This window comes from Leopardus geoffroyi, chromosome D2 (assembly GCF_018350155.1).
Source record: "Leopardus geoffroyi isolate Oge1 chromosome D2, O.geoffroyi_Oge1_pat1.0, whole genome shotgun sequence".
Taxonomy (NCBI): Eukaryota; Metazoa; Chordata; class Mammalia; order Carnivora; family Felidae; genus Leopardus; species Leopardus geoffroyi.
This window is the reverse complement of record NC_059334.1, coordinates 72,723,146-72,745,524: the sequence shown is the minus strand read 5'-3', so window position 1 is coordinate 72,745,524 and position 22,379 is coordinate 72,723,146. Positions and strand designations below refer to the sequence as shown.

The following is a 22,379-nucleotide window of genomic DNA, read 5'->3' as shown; positions in this document are numbered from 1 at the left end:
CAAACTACACTAAATAACATTTTATGTTTTAATTATGCCCATGCTACAGTTCACAGACTGCATACATTTTGTCAGTATTCAACCAAGTGTAGATGTCAATTACACCATTTTAATGAAAAAATATAGGTGATAAATTCAAAGGTAGTTTAAAGTTTCCATTTATCTTCTCTACTATAATCTAGCCTTCTGTCTGTAAGCCAGGGGAGCTGTGATTCATTGTTTGTATTTTGATTCTCTTGCTTACCTGTAGTTAATATGTAAACGGTACAGGTTTTAATTAGTCCAAAGTAATTTTACACCAATGTAAGATTGTTGTTTTATTGAAAAACTTTTTCTTAGGTATTTATTGTATTACTACACATTAGTTTTTTACAATTTTTTTGTTTATTTTCTTTTTGAAAGAGAGAGAGACAGAGTGTGAGTGGGGTAGGAGCAGAGAGAGACGGAGACACAAAATCTGAAACAGGCTCCAGGCTCTGAGCTGTCAGCACAGAGCCTGTCATGGGGCTAGAACTCATGAGCCATGAGATCATGACCTGAGCCAAGGTCGGACACTCAACCAACTGAGCCACCCAGGCGTCCCTTATACACACCTTTTGTAGTGAAAAAAACAAAAAACAAAAAAACATAAATTACATAAACTAGAACTCTCAGGTAAAAATGGATTAAATTAAATCTGTTGTCAAAATGTAGGAAATGCATCAATAATTAAGGCATTTATTTATTATTATCTTTTATTTAGGATAAGTAGGAAGCCCTGACCACATATTAATTTCACTAACTGTTCCAAGTTGAGTATATCTTTAACTATCAATTATATTTATAAAATTACGTATAATGATATTACAAGCATTCTTAGAGGCAACTCTCATGCTTAGTTTAGCATCCTACAGTTTCAAAGAAAATGTGTCTGAGCTATTGGCTTCAACTAGACAAGACCGTAGATATAAAACAGAAAGCTGTGACATTTGGAAGCAGTTGATATTTTCAGGAAACTGAAAAAGGAGAGGATGGTCAAGAGAGAAGCAAACTAAAATTATGCCTAATCTGGACCTACACATGTGATACTATGGATAATATTGTGGAAAAATGGTATTCACATTCCAGATGTTCCAAGTATAATAAAATTTCTCATGTCTTCAAAGAAGTATGTAAGTTTGTAATCACTATTAAACATTCAAGAGGCCAATGGTAAAAATTGAAATTCTGATGCACACTACAACATGGCTGAACCTTGGAAACATTAGGCTAAGTGAAATAAGCCAGACACAAAAGGACAGATATTGTATGGTTGTACATGTGACGTACTTAGAATATACAAATTCAGAGACAGAAAGTAGAATAAAGGGGCTGTGGCGAAGGGAAGAAATGAGGAATTATTGCTTAATGGATACAGAAATTCTGTTTGGAATGATAAAAAAAAATTGGCGATAGATAGTGGTGATGGGTTGCACAACACTGTAATTGTACTTAATGCCACCGAATGATATACCTAAAAATGATTAAAATTATAAATTTTATTTTATGTATATTTTACAATGAAAAAGAAGTCAATGGTGATTACGGTACATTTATAAAATCTTTCTTATTACAGTGAACAATGGGGTTTCTGACATTTCTAATGTCTTGGTTAAAAAAAACACAATATAAGTAAAAAGAGGGTTATACTTAAAACATTATACTTTAAAATTCTTATTTAAAAGTCAAAACGTTAAATGTATTCCAAAGAATATAGACACTTCTTAAAATCTAAAGAATAAGGCATAACATTAAATGAACTGTTCTACTTTTTGAGAAGAGACCCTACTTTACTGTAAAAGAAAAATTTAAGAAATTATATTATTTGTTGGCAAGTCCAATAAAATACTTTAGAGAAGCTAGCAAATGGCAAGATATATTTTGAGGTTTCATCTATTTAAAAAAAACTATTAAAATATATGATATGGACTTAAAAGATAGATTAAGATATAATTAAAAAACAGCAAAAGAAAGTGATATTAGTAAGATGGTGAAATAGGAAGTCACAGCCCTTATCCTCCATAAAAACACTGATTTAACAATGTTGTATGGGCCAAAATAACTTTATGAAAGAATCAAAATCTAATTAAAAAGTTCCAGTACCAAAGATTAATATAAAAAGAAGAATAGCCACATTATAATCAGTAAGAAGAACAATTTCACTTTACCCATTTCAGCCTCTGCCCCAAGGCAGCACTCAGCATTACAGAGAACACCTTGGCTTTGACTTCTCCCACACGGAAGAGGGAGAATGTAGCATATATCCAACATCCCTGGCCTTTCATTGCACTGCCTAAAGGATCTGTTTCTGATTTACCTCACCCAGAGCACTAAGAGAACAAGCATAGTTTGGACATCTGACAGTAGCTAAAAATAAAGAAAGTAAGTGGGTGGCTTACTGCTGCTGGCATGGCTCCGCAAGATTAGGAGAAGGTGCACAACCTTGAGACTTCTCCTCCAGGAAGGAAGAGAATTGAATGTGCATCCAACACCATGAATTTTCTGTGTACTGCCCAAGGGGAAAAAGGCAGGCAGCTCACTACAGCCAGAATTGCTCTGTGAAACTGAGAGAAGGTGTGTAACCCTAAGACCTTTTCTTCCCCTTCGAAGAAAAGGAAAACTTGTGGAACATGATTAATCACAGAAAAGGTTTCTGATGCTCCCAGTATCTTCTAGCTGGGCTGACTGGTGGTCTTTCCCTTTGAAGCCAGTCAATAAAGACTGGGAAAAGTAGTTGTTTCTTCAAAAGCACAGACACCAGTGCAAAGCTACAAGGGAAATTAAGTATGGGAGAAATATGACATAACCCAAGGAACAAAATAAATCTCCAGTAACTGACCCTAAAGAAATGGAGATCTAGAATTGTCTGCCAAATGATTCAAAATAATTGTATTAAAGAAGTAATAAGGAAGGAATAAGAGACCACAGAAAAATAATTAAATGAAACCAAGGAAACAATATATGAACAAAATGTCAATGCAACAGACAGGGACAGAACTATAAAAAGGAACCACAGAAATTCTGGAGCAGAAGAATACAATAAATTAACTGAAAAATTCAATATATAGTTTTAATGACAAACTTGACCAAGTAGAAGAAAGAATCCATGAACTCAAATCATCTGAAGTTAACTAGCCAAAGGAACAAAAAGAAAAGAGAAAGAAAAAGAGTGAAGAAAGCCTAATGGACTTATGGAATACAATCAAGGAAAAAAAATTTTATATATATATATATATATATATATATATATATATATATATATACATATATATATATATATTACATATATAACTAACATATATTATATATATATATTATATCTCTTAGAGTAGAGAAAGAAAGGGGCAGAAATTTATTTATTTAAAGAAATAATGGCCTAAAATGTCCCAAATCTAAGAAGTACAAACATCTAGATTCATGATGCTGAAGAAAACAAAAGGAAGATGAACATAAAGAAATCAAATAAAATTGTTAAAAGTCAAAGACAGGATTTTGAAAGCAAGAAAGAGTTAAGTTACTTATCATATACAAAGAAGCCCTATTAAAAGTTTTTAAAGAAAAAATGTACCAAAGAGGAATACTATTCCTGGTAACACTGTCCTTAAAAAAACTTGAGACATGAAGACTTTCCTAGACAAACAGAAATTGAGGGAGCTCATCATAACTAGATCTGATTTATAAAAAAAAATGTTAATTGTTATAAGATCAATAACAGAGTGGAGAGAGGGGATAGACAGGTTAAGAGTATAGAGTTTTGGCATGTGGTTGAAGTTAAGTTTCATCAGCTTAAAACACTGTTTTTATTTATTTATTTGTTTTTTAGGTTTTATTTTTCATATTTGAGAGAGGGAGAAAGAGAAAGAGAGACAGAGACAGAGTATGAGTGGGGGAGGAGCAGAGAGAAAGACACACAGAATCTGAAGCAGGCTCCAGGATCTGAGCTGTCAGCACAGAGCCTAACATGGGGCTTGAACTTATGAGCAGCGAGATCATGACCTGAGCTGAAGTCGGATGCCTATCCGACTGAGCCACCCAGCCGCCCTAAAACAGTTATAACTATATGTAAAATTCATGATAACTACAAAGAAAATGCATACATAAGATGCACAAAAGAAAAGGAGCAAGAAATCAAAGCATACAAAGCATATCACTACAAAAAAAATCAATAAAAAACAAAGCCTTCAAGAGTGAAAAAAGGAACAACAACAACAACAACAACACACACATATACACACACACACACACTAACTATAAGACAGACAACAATTAACAAAATGGAAATAGTAAGTCCTCTCCTATCAATAATTACTTTAAACACAAATCTATTAAACTCCCCAATCAAAAGATATAAAGTAGACAGGTGGATTAAAAAAAAATACCCAACACTATGCTGTCTAAAAGAGACTCATTTCAGATTTATAGACACTTACAGACTAAAAGTGAGGGGATGGGAAAGGATATTCCATGCAAATAAGAAACAAAAGAGGGAAGAGGTAGCTATACTTATATAAGACAAAACAGACTATAAGTAAAAAACTTTAACAAGAGACAAACAAGGACACTGTATAATGATAAATGGGTCAATTCATCAGGAAGGTATAACTATAATAAATTATATATATGTGTGTGTGTGTGTGTGTGTGTGTGTGTGTATATATATATACATATATATATATACATATATATATGTATATATATATATATATACATACATACACATATACCCACTATGATAGCCCCTAAATATAGAAACGAACATAGATACAACTTAAGGGGACAACAGATGGAACAGAATAATAGTAAGAGACTCCAATAACCTCCTTTCAACAGTGGATAGAAAGAGAAAATCAATAAGGAGAAAATGGAGTCGAACAACACCACAGAACATGTACTTAACAGAGACAGAAATATAATTCCACAAAGAGCAGCGGAATACATATTCTGTTCATGTATACATGGGATAGTCTCCAAAATATATCATGTTAGGTCACAAAAAAACTCTTAACAAATCTAAGATGACTGAAAATGTATCAATTATCTTTTCTGACCACAAGGGAATTAAACTAGGAATCAATAGCAGGAGAAAAATTGGTAAGTTCAAAAACATGTAGAAATTAAATAAAACATTTCTGAACTAATGGATCAAAAAAAGAAATCAAAATGTAGTGTGTGTGTGTGTGTGTGTGTATACATATATACTAATGTGTGTATATACACACACACACACACATATGTGTGTGTGTGTGTAAACATTATATATATATAATGGGGTATTACATGGCAATCAAAAAGAACGAAACCTTGCCATTTACAAGTTTCTTGCCATTTACATGGATAGAACTAGAGGTTACTATGCAAAGCGAAATCAGAGAAAGACACATATCATATGATTTCACTCATATGTGTAATTTAAGATACAAAACAGGTGAACATAAGGGAAGGGAAGCAAAAGTAATATAAAAACAGGTAGGGGACAAAACATAAGAAATTCATTTAAATATAGAGAACTGAGGGTTGCTGGAGGGGTTGTGGGTGGGGGGAGATGGGCTTAAATAGGTAAGGGGCATTAAGCAAGACACTTGTTGGGATGAACACTGGATATTATACATAGGGGATGAATCATTGGAATCTACTCCCTATATGCTAACTACCTGGATGTAAATTAAAAAAATGAAAAATAAATAAAAATAAAAATAAAAACAATTAAAAAAATAAATTTAGGGGCGCCTGGGTGGCTCAGTCGGTTAAGCGTCCAACTTCAGCTCAGGTCACGATCTCACAGTCCGTGAGTTCGAGCCCCGCGTCAGGCTCTGGGCTGATGGCTCAGAGCCTGGAGCCTGCTTCCAGTTCTGTGTCTCCCTCTCTCTCTGCCCCTCCCCCGTTGATGCTCTGTCTCTCTCTGTCTCAAAAATAAATAAACGTTAAAAAAAATTTTTTTTAAATAAAAAATAAAAATAAATAAATAAATTTATATAGAATCATAAAAGACCCCCAAAGCTAAAAAAGTCCTGAGAAAGAAGAACAAAGCTGTAAGCATTAAGTATCCTGATTTCAAAATATATTAGAAAGCTATGGTAATTAAAAATAGGGTACTGGCATAAAAACAGACATGTGGTCCAACATAATAAATAGAAAGCCCAGAAATACACCCACACATACATGGTAAAGTAATCATCAACGAGGATGCCAAAAATATACAATGAGGAAATGACAGTCTCTTCAACAAATGGTGTTGGGAAAACTGGATATCCCCATAGAGAAAATGAAATTGTATCCTAACTATCTTAGTGCACTAGGGCTGTGATAACAAAAATACCATAGACTAACACATGGGCAGTGACTACAAACAGAAGAATTATATTTCTCACACAAGTGGAGGCTGGGAATCCCAAGATAAAGGTGCTGGAAAAGTTGGTGTCTGTTGAGGCCAACTTCATAGTACATAGACAACCCTCTTCTCACTGTGCCCTCACATGGCAAAAGGAGGTGAGGGAACTCTTTAGGGCCTCTTTTGTGAGGGTACCAATCCCATTTATGAGGGCTCCACCCTCATGACCTAGTTACCTCCCCCATGTCTCATTTCTAAATAACATTACATTGAGCATTAGGATTTAACACATGATTTGGGGGCTGGAGGGGGGGAGGGGACACAAACATTCAGTCTAGAGCACTTATCTTACACCATATACAGAAAACAACTCAAAGTAGATTAAAGAGACTACGTAGGAAAATGATGTCAGATAGGAGGACCCTAGGCTTGTTTCTTCCCATGAACACAACTAGATAACCATGAAATCATCATAAATACCCCAGAAATCAACCTGAAGACTGACATAACAAACGTTCCAACTAAAGGGAGAGAAGAGGTCACATCAAAGAAAGTAGGAAGTGTGGAGATGTGGTTTAGGGGAGAAAGGGATAGCAGGTGCTATAGAGGGGAGGAAGCTGTGGTCATGGAGAAGAGTAAGAGAGAGAGAGGAGCATGCAGGAGAACACACAAGGAGAACATTTCTACAAAGCTATTGCCTTGGAAAATGAGAGAGGCTGAATTTCATGAGTTCTTGCAACTACTGGGGCTTAAAGTCTAGAGTTTTAAAGGTCACTGGGTTTGGTGGGGATGGACCCAAAGGCCACTGGGCAGCTCCTTGAGAGAAAGCAGGCAAACAATCCAGGGAAAGTCAGCATAGAAACAGTGATCTGAAGAATACCTGGGGAATACAGCAGTAGGATTATTCTGTCTTCATGGATCTCATCTCTAAACAGGCAGTGTTTAAGGAGACACTTCTCCAGGAACAAAGGAACTGGCCATTTCCCTTCATTGCCCCTCAGTAGAATCACAGAGCAACCTGAGGGAAGCACCCACACTGGCTGTCTAACTTGCTTATACCAAGTCCCACACCCCTGCACTCTGACAGGACTGACCTTCTCAGTCAAGCTTGCCTCAGTCCCAGTGAAGCAGGCCCCTTCTCGAAGACCAGCACAAACCCCCTACCCACATCATGTCTCCCGATTAGAGTTCTGCAGGGCCTTAGTTCTGGTGGAGGTGGTATCAGGTCTCATTTCACCTAGCTAAAACTTGCCACATTCAGACCAGGGACCAAATACTTTCCACAGCAGGCAACAAGAGCCTCTACAAAAACGACTGGCCTAAAGGATATAACAGCCAAAACACAATAGCAGAGCACATTCAGCACACATCAGAAAAACTTCCTGAAGTCTCACACTCTGGACACTAAATTACCTGTTATTCAAAAGCCATTACTTTAAGGAGGAAGAGACCTGTCTTTTCTAACACAGAGAAGAAGGCAGAGACTTATACAAAATGCCAAGATGGAGGAATTCATCGCAAATGAAAAAACAAGATAAGGTCATGGGCAGAGATCTAAGTGAAACAGGTATAAGTAACGTGCTTGATGGAAACTTTAAAGCAATAATCATATGGACACTCGCTGGGCTTGAGAAAAGTACAGAAGACATTAGTGAGACCCTTACCACAGAGATAAAAGAGTTAAAAAAGAATCAATCTGAGATGGAGAGATTGCTAACAGGCTTGATGCAATGAATATCAGATTGGAAGAAACAGAAGAATGATTAGTGACCTAGAAGACAAAATATTAGAAAATGAAGCTGAACAAAAGAAAGAAGTATGCAACATGAAAGTAGACTTAAGGAACTCAGTGACTCTATCAAACATATTAACATTAGTGTTACATAAGTTCCAAAACAAGAAGAGAGAGAAAAGGGGGCAGAAAAGTTACTTGAAGAAATAATTGCTCAAACTTCCCTAATCTGAGGAAGGAAACAGACATCCAGATCCAGGAAGCACAGAGAACTTCCATAAAAATCGACAAAAGCAGGCCGTACAAGACATACAAGACATACTGTAATTAATTTTACAAAATATAGTGATAAATAAAAATCTTAACAGCAGCAAGACAAAAGATGTCCTTAACTTAGAAGGGAAGATCCATAAGGCTGGCTGGAAATTTCTCAACAGAAACTTGGCAAGACAGAAGGGAGTGGCATGATATGTTCAAAGTGCTGAATGGGAGAAATCTACAGACAAGAATTCTCTAGGTCATAAAGCTTTCACTTAAAATAGAAGAAAAGATAAGGAGTTTCCAAGATGAAAACTAAAGGAGTTAGTAACCACTAAACAAGCCCTGCAAGAAATATTAAAGGGGCCTCTATGAATGGAAAGGAAAGACCAAGAGTGACAAAGACAAGAAAGAGTTAGAGAAAATCTCCAGAAACAACAACGAAAAAAGTAATAAAATGGCAATAAATACATTTCTGTCAATAATCATTCTGAATGTAAATGGAAAAGATATTGATGGATATTATTTTTTTATTCATTCTGCTGCCTAGAGGGGACTAATTTTAGACCTAAAGACACATGCAGATTTAAAGTGAGGGGATGGAGAAACATTTATCACGGAAGAAGGTGTCAAAGGAAAGGCAGAGTAGCAATACCTATATTGGACAAACTAGACATTACAACAAAGACTGTAACAAGAGACAATGAAGGACACCATACAACCATAAAGAGGAGAATCCAACAAGAAAATATAACAACTTTAAATATTTATGCGCCCAACATGAAAGCACCCAAATATTAAAAAAAAAACTATTAATAACAAATATAAAGGAAATAGTATATAATAATATAATAATATTATGGGACTTTAACACCCCACTTATACCAATGGACAAATCATCTAAACAGAAAATCAAAAAGGAAAAAATGGCTTCGAATGACACACAAAACAGAACATTCCATCATAAAACAACAAAACATTCTTTTCAAGTGCACATGGAACATTCTCCAGAATAGATCACATACAAGGTCACAAAACAGGCCTCAACAAATATAAAAAGACTGAAATCATACCATGTATCTTTCCTGAACATAATGCTATGAAACTAGAAGTCAACCCTAAGAAAAAAATTGAAAAAAAGCACAAATACATGGAGATTAAACAACATGCTACCAAACAATGAATGGGTCAAAGAAGAAATCAAAGGAGAAATTTTAAAATACATGGAAACAAATGAAAATGAAAACAGAATGGTCTAAAACCTTTGGAATGCAGCAAAAGTGGTCCTAAGAGGTAAGTTTATAGCAATACAGGCCTACCTCAAGGAAAAAGTAAAATCTGAAATAAAAAACCTAACCTTATACCTAAAGGAGGCAGAAAAGGCACAAATGAAGGTGAAGCAGCAGCAGAAGGGAAATAATAAAGATTAGAGCAGAAATAAATGATACAGAAACTAAAAACCAATAGAACATATCCATGAAACTAGGAGCTGGTTCTTTGAAAGAATTAATAAAATTGGTAAATCCCTAGTGAGATATATCAAAAAGAAAAGAGAAAAAAAAACCCAAATAAATAAATCACAAATGAGAGAAAAGAAATAACAACCAACACCACAGAAATTCAAACAATTATAAGATAATAATATGAAAAAAATATTGGACAAACTAAGAAACTGATAAAATCCAGAAACATATAAACTATCAAAACTCAAACAGAAAGGAATAAAAAATGTGAAGAGACCAACAATCAGCAAAGAAACTAAGTCAGTAATCAAATACCTCCCATCAAATAAAAGTCCAAGAACAGATGGTGAAGTCTACTAAACACTTAAAAGAGTTAATACCTACTCTTCAAAAAATATTCCAAAAAATAGAAAAGGAGGAAAACCTTCCAAATTCATTTTATGAGGCCAGCATTTCCCTGATACCAAAACCAGATAAAGACAAAAGAGAGAACAACAGGCCAATATCTCTAATGAACAGAGATGTAAAAAATCTCAATAAAATACTAGAAAACTGAATCCAACAATACATTCAAACAATCATTCACCATGATAACATGGGATTTACTCCTGGGTTTCAAGGGTGGTTGAATATTTGCAAATCAATCAATGTGATACAATACATTAATAAAGCAAAGGATAAAAATCATATGATTATTTCAATAGATGCAGAAAAAAAACATTTGACAAAGTATAATATCCATTCATTATAAAAAGCCCTCAAAAAGTATGTTTAAATGGAATACACCTCAACATAATAAAGGCTACATATGAAAAATTCATAGCTAATATCCTCCTCAATGGAGAAAAACTGAGGCCTTTTCCTCTACAGTCAGGAACAAGACATAGGTACATCTCACCACTCTTTTTTAACAAAGAACTCGAAGTCCTAGCCACAGCAATCAGACAACAAAGAAATAAAAGTTACCCAAATCAGCAAGGAAGAAGTAAAACTCACAATTTGCAGATGACATGATACTGTACATAGAAAGCCTGTAAGATTCCACCAAAAAAATTGCTAGAACTGATAAATAAATTCAGTAAAGTTGCAGGATACAAAATCAATATACAGAAATCTATTGTATTTCTATACATCAGTAAGGAGGCAAGCAGAAAGAGAAATCAAGGAATTGATCCCATTTATAAATGCACCAAAACCATAAAATACCTAGGAATAAACCTAAGCAAAGAAGTAAAAGGTTTATACTCCAAAAACTATAGAACACTTATGAAAGAAACTAAAGATGACACAAAGAAATGGAGAAACATTCCATGCTCATGGATTAGAAGAACAATTGTTGTTGAAACGTCTATACTACCCAAACCAGTATACACATTTAATGCAATCCTTATCAAAATGCCACCAGCGTTTTTCACAGAACTAGAACAAACAATCCTAAAATGTGTATGGAACCACAAAGACCCCTAAAAATTTTGAAAAAGCAAAGCAAAGCTGGAGGCATCACAATTCCACACTTCAAGTTATATTACAAAGCTGTAATCATCAAGACAGTATGGTACTGGCACAAAAACAGAAACACAGATAAATGAAACAAAATAGAAAACTCAGAAATGAACTCACATTTATATGGTCAACTATTCTTCGACAAAGCAGGAAAGATTATCCAATGGAAAAAAGTCTCTTCAGCAAATGGTGAAGGGAAAACTGGATAGGATAGTCACATGCAGAAGAACGAAATTGGACCACTTTTCTACACCATATACAAAAATAAGTTCAAAATGGATGAAAGACCTAAATCTGAGACAGGGAACTATCACAATCCTAGAGGAGAGCACAGGAAGTATTCTCTTTGACATCAGCACTAGCAACTTTTACTAGATATGTCTCCTTACGAAAGGGAAACAAAAGCAAAAATAAACTATTGGGACTTCATCAAGATAAAGAGCTTCCTCACAGCAAAGGAAAGAATCAACAAAACTAAAAGGCAACCTACTGCAATGGGAGAAGATATTTGGAAATGACACATCTGATAAAGGATTAGAATCCAAAACTTATAAAGAACTTATCAGAGTCAACACTCCAAAATTAATAATCTAGTTAAAAACAGGCAGAAGAAATGAATAGACATTTTTCCAAAGAAGACATAGATGACCAACAGACACCCGAAAAAATGCTCAGCATCATTCACCATCAGGGAAATACAAGTCAAAACCATGATGAGATACCTCCTCACACCTGTCAGAATGGCGAAAATTAACAACACAGGAAAGAACAGATGTTTGTGAGGCTCCAGAGAAAGGGGAACTCTTACAATCTTGGTAGGAATTCAAACTGATACAGCCACTCTGGAAAACAGGATGGAGGTTTCTCAAAAAGTTAAAAATAGAACTACCTTATGATCGAGCAATTACACTACTAGGTATTTACCAAAAGGATACAAAAATTCCAATTCAAAGGGATACATGAACCCTGAGGTTTATAGCAGCATTGTCAATAATAGCAAAAGTATGGAATGAGCCTAGATGTCCAATGACTGATGAAGGGATAAGGTAGATGTGGTATACCTATACAATGAAATATCACTCAGTCATCAAAAAGAAATGAAATCTTGCCATTTGCAACAACATGGATGGAGCTATAGTGTATTATACAAAATAAAAGAACTCAGAGAAAGACAAACACCATATGATTTCACTCATGTGGAATTTGAAAACAAAACAGATAAACATGGGGGGGAGAAGAGAGAGAGCAAACCAGAAAACAGACTCTTAATTATGGAGAACAATCTGAGGGTTGCTGTAGGGGAGGTGGGTAGGGGGATGGCTTAAATGGTGGTGGGTATTAAAGAGGGCACTTATTGTCATGAGCACTGGGCATTCTATTTAAGTGATGAATTGCTAAATTCAAGCCTGAAACTAACATTACACTGTATGTTAACTAATTGGAATTTAAATAAAAACGAAAATGGACACAGGAACTGAATAGACTTTAAAAAAATTTTTTTGGGGTATAGCTGACAAACAATGTTACATTAGTGTCTGTGTATAAACGTGCATATACTGTTTCAACATCTCTATGCTAACCACAAGTGCGGCTACCATCTGTCACCATACAACATTATTACAATGTCATTGACTGTATCCCCCCTGTTGTACCTTTTATTCCTGTGACTTATTCTAATGAAGACATACTGATGACCGCAGAAGGCTGCCCATCATCACTATTCATCACAGAAATGCTAATCAAAACCATAATGAGATATCATCTCATACTGGTTCATATGACTATTACCAAGAAGACAAGAAATAACAAGTGTTGGCAAGGTTGTGGCAAAAAGGAGACTCTTATGCACTGTTGGTGGAAATGTAAATTAGTGCAGACACTATGGAAAAGAATATGGAAGTTCCTGAAAAAATTAAAAATAAAACTACCATATGATCCATCAATTCCACTTTTGAGTATTTATCTAAAAAGAAAACTAAAATTTATCTAAAGGAAATTAAAAAAAAAGAAAAACAAAAAAAAGTACCCCATCTTACTGCAGTATGATTTATAATACCCAATTTATGGAATGTATATAAGTGTCCATCAATGGATGAATGGACAAAAAAGTTGTATAAATACACAAGGGAATAGTATTTTGCGATAAAAAATATTTTGCTATTTGCATCATGAATGGACCTGGAGAGTATTATGCTAGATGAAATAAGTCAGAGGAAGACAAATACCGTAAGATCTCACTATATGTGTGATCTAAACAAAACAAAACCAAACCCTGATCTTAGAGATACAGAGAAGAGACTGGTGATTGCCTGAGGTGGGGTGGAAGGGTGGGCGGGGGAGTAAGGAATTACTATTCAACAGATGAAAGTTCTAACCACATGAAATAAAAAAGAATGATTCAAATATTTCACCAACATCTTCACTTTTCTAACATCTTCATTTGAAAGAGTTATTTTCAGTTTCAAAAGAACGAAAACTCCACCAAAATAAACCAAATGGCTGATATTCCCATTCCTTTGACTTTTTAACTATATTAGGTCTCAGATGGATGGGAATGTATGTGTTACTTTCAAACAAACTTAGAGCCTTTTCCTGTGATTACTGATGATTATTCTTTCATAAAGTTAAACTTCATCAAGTTTTAAAATTATAACACTGATGCAGTAAACTGATTGAAAAAACAAGTACTCCATTATGCTAAGTGAGAGAAGTCCAACAGAGAAAGACAAATACTTGTAAGGATACCATTTACATGTGTAATCTAGAAAAGCCAAACTCATAAAACCCCTTGGGGCTGGGGCTTGGGGAAATTGGGCAGATGTTGTTTAAGGATAAAAACTTATAACCAGTAGATGAGTAAGTCCTGGAGATCAAATGCACTGCATAGTTATTACGGACAATATAATATACGTCAAAGTTACTAAAATTAAATTTGAATTAGTCCCACCACAAAAAGGAAATGATAATTATGTAACATAATAGAGGTGTTAGCTAATGCTATTATGGCAATATTGCAATATATAAATGTATCAAAGCAACATATTATACACTTTAAACTTATACAATGTAGTATGTCAATTGCATCTCAATAAAAATGATAAAAATGGGGGCGCCTGGGTGGCTCAATCAGTTAGGCGGCCGACTTCACCTCAGGTCATGATCTCACGGTCCGTGAGTTCGAGCCCCGCGTCGGGCTCTGTGCTGACAGCTCAGAGCCTGGAGCCTGTTTCGGAAACTGTGTCTCCCTCTCTCTGACCCTACCCCGTTCATGCTCTGTCTCTCTCTGTCCCAAAAATAAATAAACGTTAAAAAAATTAAAAAAAAATGATAAAAAAGAAGCCAGTATTCATCTAACTTAGATAAACCAGTAGATTTATAAGAAAAGGAACATATTTAATATAACATGTTTTTAATGTCTGGGCTTTATTTTCAAATAAGGCTACCCTGAGTTTGAGAGCATAATTACATGCACAAACACTGCTATAAGACTGAAAAAATAATAAAAATGTATAATTTAAATTGTAGGACTTTGCAGAAGCTGAAATATTAAACTCCCCAGATTACAAGGATACGTAAGTTTTATGAAAAGAAAAAATTAACAGGATAAGCCTTTCTTCAAAAGCCCTGTAGTAAGATAATTCTGAGAAGCAGTTAAAATTACAATAAAAATGACAAAAAATTTATAGCCCTAGATAGTAATATAAAAAACAAAAAATTTATAACCCTAGATAGTAATATAATAATTATAAAAGTTAAATTATTTTCTCACCTGTTCTGGGTTCGCTATGAAGTTTATGGCAGTGTGGTGGCGATCATCTTCCTGTAATAAGCTGAAGGTAAACTGATAGTCAATCAAAAGGCTGTCTGTGGGGAAAAAAATACAATCCTGATATGCACTTTTACAAACTACTTGATAAACAAAAGTTAGGTGAAAACATATTGCATATCAGTATTAAAAATTATTCTCATTAATTATTAGTGGCCCACTCAAGATTGAGAAAATATAATTATTTGCCATCGAGCAACAAAAAGCAAAATACAGATATGGAAGAAGTCCTAATTCTTTAAAAATTATATGTATTACTTCTGTTGTCATTACAAAAGCTCTACAAACACAACAGACATTCTGGAAACTACACAAAAGTAAAAAATAAACTAAAAGTCAACCATAACCTTACAACTAGAGAAAAATATAGGCAACATTTTGGTGCATTTTATTCCATTTAAAATTTTATAGATAGAAAAACAGACAGGAAGACATTTTGGTACCCTACTTTCAGAAAGACAAAATTTTTTGAAAACATGAACTTTAAATGATAAATAATATTTTATCACATACTAAAATGCATTTATTTGTTCCTTTATTATTATGGTAATTTTTATCTTTAGCATTTTTAAAATGTCCCTATGATAAACATCATTCTACAGAACTGACTCATTAACAATTGACAAAAAGAAATCGGAGTATGGGGCGCCTGGGTGGCACAGTCGGTTAAGCGTCCGACTTCAGCCAGGTCATGATCTCGCGGTCCGTGAGTTCGAGCCCCGCGTCAGGCTCTGGGCTGATGGCTCAGAACCTGGAGCCTGTTTCCGATTCTGTGTCTCCCTCTCTCTCTGCCCCTCCCCCGTTCATGCTCTGTCTCTCTCTGTCCCAAAAATAAATAAACGTTGAAAAAAATAAATAAATAAAAAAAATTTTTAAAAAAGAAATCGGAGTAAACAATTATTAATTTTGTTCATATATAATGTTGAAACCAAGGTGAAACATTTGAATGTTATAATATATATCATGAGTAGCTTCATAGGCTATATAGGAGTAAAGAATTACTCATTAATGTTAAACTGCCACCTTTACAGAAACATTTCAAATTATTTTAGAGATGACTTCTATGTTCTGGATCTGTATCTTTCACGTTATGCCCTCAGCCATTACACACTATTAAAATAAAAAGTAAAGACAGGTATAATATCGCTGAAATTATTGTTAAAATTATCAAGGCATCATTCTTCATGTTGTTTACTATATACTTTATAAGGTCCACCTCATGTATTTCCTGTACAATTTATTGTAAGGCAACACTTCGTCCTTCTCAGGATTTATATGAGATAATGAGAATTATGCAAAAGGTCATATTTCCAATTTTCACCTGACTGCCAGAAACTATAGCAGCAAATTCAATAGGCCAGTGTGTTCTAGGCACAGGGAACACAACAATAAATAAAAATTTCTGCCCTCGTGAAACTTGCATATTTTATTGGATGGACATTAGAAGTCAGTAAATAACCTAAGTATATAGTATAACAGATGCCAATGAGTGTTTTCAAGAAAAAGAAACTAGCATAAAGGAAAGAAATTGCTGTTGGGGTAGGGGTATGGTTGCAATTTTGAGAAGGAACACTTAAAGATCGAAGATAGTAGGAATATAAGCCATGGAGTTTACTGACGAAAATACAATCCAGACAGAGGAAATAAATACAAAAACCTAACAACAACAACAACAAACCCCAGAAGTCTTAATTAGGATTCTTGTAAAGAAGCTGTGGCAAGACGCAGCCAAGAAGTGATGGTGACGAGGGTGACAGCAGTGGAGGTCACAAGAAGAGGTCAGTCACTAGGAATGTATTTGGTAGGTACAACACACAGGTTTAGTTGAATAACCAGATGTAGCATTTGAAAAAAAGAAAGGTAAAGTTTTTTGATCCAAGAGCATACAAAATGAGAGCATTAACTGAGACGAGTAAGAAGTCTAGGTTTTATTTTGGGGGAGTCGGAGAAAAATATGAGCTTAGTTTTGAAAATGGGAAGGTTGAGATACTTACTGAATTTCTAAGTGATCAGCTGAATTGAGCTCAACAGTTTGTTTCAGAGAGGACAAGTCGGAAATCATCAACACTTTAGATGAGATTTGATACAATGAAGCCAGGAAATCAACAGTTAAAGAGCAGAATTGTAAACACTTCAAAACTAATTTCAAGAATTTGCATAATTATACGTGTGTGTGTGTGTGTGTGTGTGTGTGTGTAAATTTTTTTTTGGGGGGGGGGCTTGAAACTAAGTATTGAGAAGTCAAGAGTAGATAGCTCCTTGGAAGTAAGGATTGGGGCACGGGACACCTACGTAGCTATAAGCAGAGGCTGAAATGCCCCAAGCGCACAGACTTTCTTCTGCTTTTATAGACTCTAGCCTGTGCCACAATCGTGTCCAATCGAATTCTTTGCTAGGCATTCAACTTTGATTTTACTATTCTCATTTATTGGAGTTGGAAGTACAAGGCAAGTATAATGTATATTATACATGGTAATGATCATTCCTAATGTCAGCTGGGCTAAAAATATAAGTCTGAATCCTGGAACGAACCTAGTAGGAGTATCATTCAATTCAAGTGACTAATAAGAGTACCTATCAGTCAATGATAATTACTAATTTTTTAAAAAAATTTTAAGTAGGCTTCATGTGCAGCACAGAGCCCAAGACAGAACTTGAACTCACGACCCTGAGATGAAGACCTGAACTGAGATCAAGAGTCGGACACTTAACCGACTGAGCCACCTAGGTACTCCCAAAATGTTTCCTTTTAAAGCTGCTTAAACCAAAGTCTTCCAGAAACCAAGTGTGCAATTTCCTACTTAACTAGGAGATGACCTACTTCTACCCCCACCGGTTTTAGTCATTTTGCTGGTATATTTTTAGGGGGGGTTACAAATGAGTAATTACCTGGCACTTAAAACACGTATCTTAATGCTGAAATTTACTCTGAAATTCTTAACTAAATACAGTACAGGACATAAAACACTAACATTTAAAATGTGTACCACGTTTATGCAAATGTACATAATCTGAAAAGAAGTTTTTATATTGCTTTAATGAACCACTTCATTACGGTATACAAAATAAGAAGTCCCCTTCCCTTTCTTTCCCTTCCTTGCCCTTCCCTTATTCTTGAACTACTATGCAAAGGGCTGCATTCTGGTAATTCTTTCCTTCAGGTTTATTTTTATTTTAATATATATTTTTAAGGGGAAAAAAGGAAGTCCTGTTTGATTATGAATCTACTCAATTTATTGCATTATTCATAGGTACAGAGTAATGACGAACTAGCAGGAGGGCTAAGTGTGAACAAGAGAGGTGAGAGAATTACTTTTTTTTTTTAACCCAATATAGTTAACATACAGTGTTAAATTAGTTTCAGGTGTACAATACAGTGATTCAAAAGTTCTACACATTCTCAGTGCTCCCCAAGTTAAGTGTACTGTTAACGCCCTTAACCTATTCCATCCATCCCCCCCACCCCCCTCCCCTTGTTCTCTATAGTTAAGAGTCTGGTTTTTGGTTTGTCTCCTTTTTTTTTTTTTTTTTAGTCTCTTTTTATTTTTCCTTTGTTCATTTGTTTTGCTTTGTTTTCTCCAATTCCATATATGAGTGAAATCATATGGCATTTGTCTTCCTCTGGCTGACTTATTTCACTTAGCATTATACTCTCTGGATCCATTCATGTTATTGCAAAAGGCAAGATTTCTTTCCTTTTTATGGCTGAATTAATATTCCAGCGTATACATATACCACATTGTCTTTATCCATTCATCTATTGATGGACACTTGGGCTGCTTCCATACTTTGGCTATTGTAAGTAATGCTGCAATAAACATAGGAGTGCATACATCTTTTTTAATTAGTGTTTTCATATTCTTTGGCTAAATACCCAGAAGTGGAATTACTGGATCATATGGTAGTTCTATTTTTATTTTTTTGATGAACCTCCATACTGTTTTCCACATTGGCTAACACTTTGCATTCCCACCAACAGTGTTAAGAGGGTTCCCCTTTCTCTACATCCTTGACAACACCTGTTGTTTATTGTACTGTTGATTTTAGCCGTTCTGAAGGGTGTGAGGTGATATCTCACTGTGGTTTTGATTTGCATTTCTCTGCTCATGAATGATGTTAAGCATCATTTCATGTGTCTATCGGCCATCTGTATGTCTTCCTTATAGAAATGTCTGTTCATGTCTTCTGCCCTTTTTAAATTAGATTATTTGCTTTTTAGGTGTTGAGTTGTAAAAGTTCTTTATATACTTCGCTTCTCCCATTCACTAGGTTGTCTTTTAGGGAGAACAACTTTTTAAATTAGGAGAAATTGCATGTTTTTATACTGATTGGCATAAATACAAATTTATAAGAAAGGGAAAAATTGATGAGACAGGAGAGAGAGGAGAAAGTTTAGAATGATGTCCTTGGGTAGGTAAAGGCAATGAGCTCAGAACTCATGGCCCAGTGGTGCATTCCCTAGGTTTGTGGAGTATGGTTTGTTTGCTGTTTTTGCTTCCTATATATCCCCACCTCAGTGCTAGAGCATCTGCAATCTGGAAACATCAACAAACCATATATATATATATATGGTTTTATAAATATATATAAATATTATATATTATATAATATATATTTTACAAATATATATAAACATAAATATAAATATAAATATAAATATAAATATAAATATAAATATAAATATATAAATAATATATAAACATATATTTATAAATATAAAATATATATTATATATATTATATATATTATTATATATTATATTATATATAAATATATATATATAACATATACTTATAAACCATATTCATCCTGCACTAAGGTGAGCAGAGTTGGAGCCTGTATTGCTGCAAGAAATATAGCAAAGAGTTAAGTTTTACTAAACCTCAGTAGCATTCACAACTTTCGAATGATATTATATATACTGTGAAAGTATATATAATATATATACATGAAAGTACGTGCACTATACTTTGAAGTGTAATTGAAAGTTCATAATTAAAAAAATATAAACTGCATACTGCATGTTCAAATATATTACTGATTAGCAACAATTATCTGAAAACTTTGTGGATTGAAAAAACAAGAGGGATATATTTCACAACTCTAAGAAATCATACACACTGTATAAATCAATCCTCTGATTTCACAGACTGAACCCCGAAGTTTGGAACACCTATAAAGAATACAGCTAGCTTTTAAATATCTTGGCTAACAAACAGCAATCTGTGATAATTCCAGGAAAATCAGAAGTTCTCAATTAATTTCCCAATTGTATCTAAAAATGAAGTCTACAAACAGGAGTAAAACAGATGCAAAAACTGTCACTCTTCTTTATATCTCTTTCACTTTTTGTATAAACTTGATAGGCCTTAAAGTGAATATGATCCTAACTGTATAGATAAGGAAGTGAAAACAAAGAGAAAAAAGTTGACGTCTTTGATTTTGTTAGTTTGATAGGATAGTGAGAAGAGAAAAATATCATTTTATCACTATAGATTAAGTATATATAATAATTTAACATGAGTAGCTGTCTAGTCATTTAAAATATCTATTCAGTATGCATCAAAAAAAGGGAAAATCTAAAAAAATGCAACAAATGACAGATGGAGGAAATAACAATGAAGACTACAATAAAAAGGAGCTAAAAAGTTAAAACTGTAAAAAAAACCAATAAAGTAATAAAATAACGGTAAAATTAAACAGAATAATAGAATCAAAAGATAAAATAATTAAAATAACATAAAACTGAATCAGTGCCATATAGGTCAAATCTGAAAAAGCCTCCCAGAGAAGAGATGAAAATCACTCAAAAAAAAAATAGGCATAGAAATTTTGAATATATGCATGACTAATGTTGTTAAAGCAGACATCGTAACAAATTGGAAAAAGCATAAATAATATACACATATTATATACATATGTATTAAATATACGATAGAAAAGACCTGTTGAAGACTAAAACCTAAATATTGAAATACCTTACATAAAAGATAAAAACAATCCAGCATTATTCATAACAGCCCCAAAATAAAAAAAACCCAAATGTCCCTCAGTTGGTGAATGGTAATCAAAATGAATTATGTCCATGCAAATAAATACTATTTTGCCATAAAAAGGAATGAAGTAGTGATCCTTGTTTAACGTGAATGAATCTTAAAACATTATGATAAAAATAAAAGATGCCAGTCACAAAAGGCCACATATTCCACAATATCATTTATATATATAACATATATATATATTTTATAATATATATGTTTACTCTGATATATATAATATATATATATAATAACAATCCATAGAGATAGAAAACAAATCCATAGAGATAAAAGAAGATTTTATAATATATATATATATATATATATATATATATATAATAACAATCCATAGAGATAGAAAACAAATCCATAGAGATAAAAGAAGATTTGTTAGGGTTTGGGGGAAGGAAGAATGAGGAGTGACTGTTAATATGTACTGGGTTTCTCTTAGGAGTGGTGAAAATGTTCTAAAATTAGATCATGGTGATGGTCACACAACTTTCTGAGTATACTAAAAACCACTTTAGTGTACACCTTAAAAGAATAAGAGTTGAGTATCTGAATTATATCTCAATAAAGCTGTTATTTAAAAAATACTACTGACATGTGGGCACATCCCTGTGGGCATGTGCACACGTTATACATACACACACATTCACACAGACAAATGAGTTATTTACAAAGGATGATAAGTTAAGATGCCAAGTTTTCTAAAGTAACAATATATGTCAAAAGACAAGAAACTGGACCAGTTATTTATAGAATATGTATATTCAACCATGCTGTCTACACAGAAAAGCAACATAGTGATAAATTTCAGGCAAGCAAATGTCCTAAAAGTACACGATCTATATATTATTCTCCTGAAAAAAAAATTACTCCTGCCCATTCTAAAACTAAGAGACAAATACAAATAAGGAAGCAGCATAACAAAAAGGTCTGGCAGTGAATAGATGACCAATTTCAAGTTAGAATAAAAGAAAAAAACAAAATTATCTTTTTATGGTTAAGATCAGATTGTTTACCAGGAAATATAAAACAATTATAACTATAAGTTTAACATGTGGCCAGATATAATATAAAAATATAAGCACCTACAACTCTTATTTGGGGGCTATTTTAGTAGATTGGTGATTATGCCTACCTCTCCACCAAAAAAACAAAACAAAACAAAACAAAACAAAACAAAAAACACACTGCATTAACAATTACA

General features: G+C 33.9%; 1 protein-coding gene across 2 annotated transcripts in view; it reads right to left on the bottom strand.

Annotated features, from left to right (window-relative positions):
• The window catches only part of ATRNL1 (attractin like 1), a 784,731-nt gene that overhangs the window by 468,710 nt on the left and 293,642 nt on the right, over positions 1 to 22,379 (bottom strand). For both annotated transcript variants that reach the window (XM_045439061.1, XM_045439062.1), the window contains exon 22: positions 15,072 to 15,166. In XM_045439061.1, the coding sequence (XP_045295017.1) occupies positions 15,072 to 15,166 (95 nt within the window). The remainder of the gene's footprint in view (positions 1 to 15,071; positions 15,167 to 22,379) is intronic.